Source organism: Sesamum indicum, linkage group LG10 (assembly GCF_000512975.1).
Source record: "Sesamum indicum cultivar Zhongzhi No. 13 linkage group LG10, S_indicum_v1.0, whole genome shotgun sequence".
In the NCBI taxonomy this organism is placed as follows: Eukaryota; Viridiplantae; Streptophyta; class Magnoliopsida; order Lamiales; family Pedaliaceae; genus Sesamum; species Sesamum indicum.
In genome coordinates, this window is record NC_026154.1 from 502,646 (window position 1) to 506,984 (window position 4,339).

At 34.0% G+C, this 4,339-nt stretch overlaps 1 protein-coding gene across 1 annotated transcript in view; it reads left to right on the plus strand.

Moving 5' to 3' along the window:
* The window catches only part of LOC105171356 (vacuole membrane protein KMS1), a 4,974-nt gene extending 4,025 nt beyond the window's left edge, over positions 1-949 (plus strand). The window contains exons 6-8 of the mRNA XM_011092434.2: positions 197-313; positions 455-634; positions 709-949. Coding sequence (XP_011090736.1) covers positions 197-313; positions 455-634; positions 709-900 — 489 coding nt within the window. The 3' untranslated portion in view covers positions 901-949. The remainder of the gene's footprint in view (positions 1-196; positions 314-454; positions 635-708) is intronic.

The following is a 4,339-nucleotide window of genomic DNA, read 5'->3' on the forward strand; positions in this document are numbered from 1 at the left end:
AGAAAAGGAAAAAAAACTAACAAACAAAACAACCCTAACGAACCAAAAAGAAAAAGACTAACAAACAGACAAAACAAAACAGAAACCCTGTATAATAATTGATTAATTATTTCCTTGTCTTTTTCTTTACTCTGTACTTTTACTTCATGATAGCTGCTATTGCATCTTACTATCTCTGTGGGGATAATTTTTGTAGGTACCTAATCCTTTATTTGATCTTGCGGGAATAATGTGTGGACAATTTGGAATTCCTTTCTGGAATTTTTTTTTGGCAACGGCGATAGGCAAAGCAATCATCAAGACACACATACAGGTCTATGACAGAACTTGAATTCTTGGTCTTTTTACTTTTGTTTTAGATAAAATATGCTGTGTATTTATCTTCCCTCTTAACTTTTTAACATTCTTAACTTGCATCAGATGTAATTTTCTATAAAAAAAATATCATCTGCAGACTGTATTTATCATCTGTGTGTGCAACAACCAACTTCTTGATTGGATGGAAAATGAACTGCTTTTGGTGATGGGCTTTGCACCCGGTTTCAATTCTATCATACCCAACCTCGTTTCCAAGCTTCAGTCGATGAAAGACAAGTACTTGGCCACCAAACCTCATGTTCCTTCCAATATCGAGGTTGTTTGAACATCCTATTTCTTAATCTATTTGATTATTTTCTCTGTTACTTATAAAACGTGTGTTTTTATCAGGTGTCAAAATGGGATTTCTCCCTTGCTTCCATTTGGAATACCGTTATTTGGATCATGCTAATGAACTTTTCTGTTAAGATTGTCAACTCAACTGCACAACAGTATCTAAAGAAACAGCAAGATAGGGAAATTGCTGCATTGAAGAACAAGTCATCGCAGCATTCTGATGAGGCTGATAATTCATCTGGATGAACTTTTATATACAATTTTTTGTCCTATTTTTAATTAGTTCAGGTTATAACAGCCTTCTGGTTAAGGTTTATACGTTTATACAGTCACCACAGACCCCTGGAAAGCATATGCAGTTAAGTAGCCATCAGAAACTTGTACAGAAGGAAGAGAGAAATTGCAGGATTGTTTTAACCTCTGTAACTGTAACATCTGAGGAGAACATTACTTATTGTTTACTATTAAACATCAAATCTTTGGCTTAGAACTAATTTATCTTTTTTTTGTGCAATTCAACTAATTGTTTTCCCCAGAGATTGTTTGTGGGACTTTTTTCCTATTTTAAATTGAGTCTGATTTAATTAACCTGTGATAGAAAATTGTTGGGGGGTTGATATAAATCCAAAATATGCTCCTTCTCCTTTCAGGTAACAGTATTGTGAATACATGTTGGATAAATTATAAGAAATTGATTTAAACTTTTCCACTCTCCTTTGTCAAACTTGAGATGTGGACCTTTCTTCATATTCACATTATTAAATCATGAAATGATGTAACGTACCAGTCAAGATAAAAAAACTATTGTAAATGTGCAAATCTTTGTCTAAAGGAGCTGTTTCTTTTCAAGATTAATATATATCATCAACTTATGGGATTTTATTTTAACTTATTTATTTTCACCAGTACATTGGAAGATTTAATGCAAGATTGAAAATTAACCAAGTGGAAGAAGCACAAGATTGGAAATTCTTCGGATATGGGCATCCAACCCCACCCACCCCACCAACCCAAGAATTGATGTGAGTGAGGCCAAACCCCTTTTTAATGGATGTGGGTCCTACCACTTAATTTCTGTCAGCATGAAAATTCACACTAAAAGAGAAACTTATCAAGTCTCTTACCAAAATGTGGAATTGGACTCATTCTGACACCAAAACAGTCTGAAAGTTGATTTCCAGGAAGTTGTTATCTTGTCTGTGATTTTGCTGTCTGATCCTGTGAAAACACTATGGACCCACAAATTTTCTTTTCATTAGATTTTCTGGTTGTGTTAAAACTATTACATTTATATTCAAGGACCATTTCCCCATGAGGTCAACTGGTATTTAAAGTAGTAAAACTCGTACAGGCAACTTCATAACACTAGTATGTTTGAAGCTGCTTGCTTTTTAGACAAGAACAAAAGGGATATCTCCCCTTCAGCCAGACCTCAGGAGCATCATCTTCTCCAGAGCAACTGAGGATTTCCAAGTTCAGTAGGTTTGATTTGAATTTATCTATTGATCTATGGCTGCTGATGAAAGGCTTTGTAGAGAAGAAGATTTCAGAGAATTACTTGTGTTATATTTGCTTTATTTCTTTATCTCAAGAAGGGGAAAAATGATAAAATTTTGCAGCAAATTCATTTGCTGTGTTATTATTTTTCATTCTTCTCGTCTTCTCTTGCAAGTTGCGTTAGCAGTAATTGAAGTTTATTTTTTAAGGTAAATATAATCCACTTTGCAACTCCTGAGGATTCAGCTTTTGTTTTGGGAATTTCCTTTTCTTGGAGTTGTATCCTTCTTTTAATAGATTATCACGTACGGATTGCAAAACCTTGGATGTACAGAACAAAACGTTAATTACAATAAAATCCGCCAAAATACTAACACAATTTGATGCAACCAATGGAAGTCAGATTTTTTGTAATCTTTGAGTCATTGATTAGATTTTTGTGACTGATGGAATGAAAAGTATACTAATTTTAAAATACAACATAAAAAATGTCATTCCCTAGATCTCAGTTGATAAACTAGATAGTCTAATTAAATTTATTGCAACGTAATTTAACATTTTCGAAAAAGGGTTTTAGCAGTCCTTTTTTTTTTTTTTTGATAACGATGTTTTAGCAGTCCATGGTAAAAGCAAGATTAGGTTTAAAGTGTGCTAATATTGAGACTAGAGCTTTAAGTTCAGGTTAGGGTTTAAATACTATACTTAAATGCATTTAGTGCAAGAATTAGGTTGCATTGCGACATCAATAGTAAATTTGTCATTAAATTATGATTATGTCATTTCCTAACAGCTAATGTTTGTGTATGATCAAATTATTTGTCTTAAATCGAGTTTGTTCAAATTAAATTAAATACAGAATAAATATAATATATTTGTATCATTTTTTTAGAAGTGTATATCGATCACACAACAAGTGTATTATACTTGTTATATAATTAATTTTATTTCAATCAAATCTAATTTGGATCAGAATATACTTATGTATCACATGTCAAGAGTTGAATGATTCAACTCGCAAACTTGGATGTCGTTGATGAATTCGTTACAATTTCATTGCAATCTGAATCAGCTTTACAAATCCAAACAGGGCCTCCATGTTTTCAACGAAAGCTAACACTACGAAAGCATTAAAAACGTAATGAAAAAGTGTCACTGCCGACGTAAAGTGAAGTGATGACGAACAGCATAAACTAGAGCAATCAATCAATAATTACATATATATATATATATATATGCATTTGTAAAACAATACAACGCGAGAAACAAAAGTCCAAGGAAAGAAAACACGTGTAAGTATGTAAGAAAGAAGCAAAAGACAATTGAGGCAGGTGAGCTTCTGGAAGGCCAAGCCCAGATCAAGAAGCTTATCTTTGAATGTCTTGGGGCCCGTGGGCGAGCTGAAGTAGGTATCTCTGAAAATGATTTCGATCAACTCAAAATATAACTAAATAAAAGGGGGGGAATGTACTTGAAATTGCAAATATGAAATACCCAAAACCCAGAAGTAGTAACAATTTTCTTGCTTCGGTTATCCGTAGCACATTATTTATACAGAGACGATAAAGAAAGGTTGTCTTGCGATATATCTATGTATGAAGTAGACAAGGGCCACGTGTAATATGCAGACAATGAAAAGAGGAGGCTCCCTTTTCAACAACCTGCTTTTGTCAAAAGCAAACCCCCCAACCCCCCAAAAGAACTCATAATTCAAGCAGCAAAACCCGCACAGATATATTTATTATTGTGTTGAGAGACAAATCAAGAAATGGTCCACTTACCTTTTTCTCACACCAAAAAAAAATCATAGATCCAAGGCTCCACCCTCATCTTCTTGTATTATATCATTAATAGACTTGAAGTGTCAATCTTCCTCGACGGTCCAAGAACTGCCGTAGCTAATTTAAAGCAATTGATGATTCTAGGAACACATGTATGAATTTAAGTTTCTAAACTGAGATTTCTGTAGTAAATAGACAATAATAGCTCAAATTCCATGTTCAATCGAATATATGAATACAAATGAAAGAAGAAAAAGGCCGAGTTTTTCCTCCTTTTTGTGTTGCTGATGCGCATCCTTGATCCTGAGAAAATGCAGGGAGAACTCTTCCAAGCACATGAGTACAAACCAAAACCAGGGCAGGGGCAGGCACTTGGGCCAATGAATAAAACACCAGCGGTTTACCCCTCT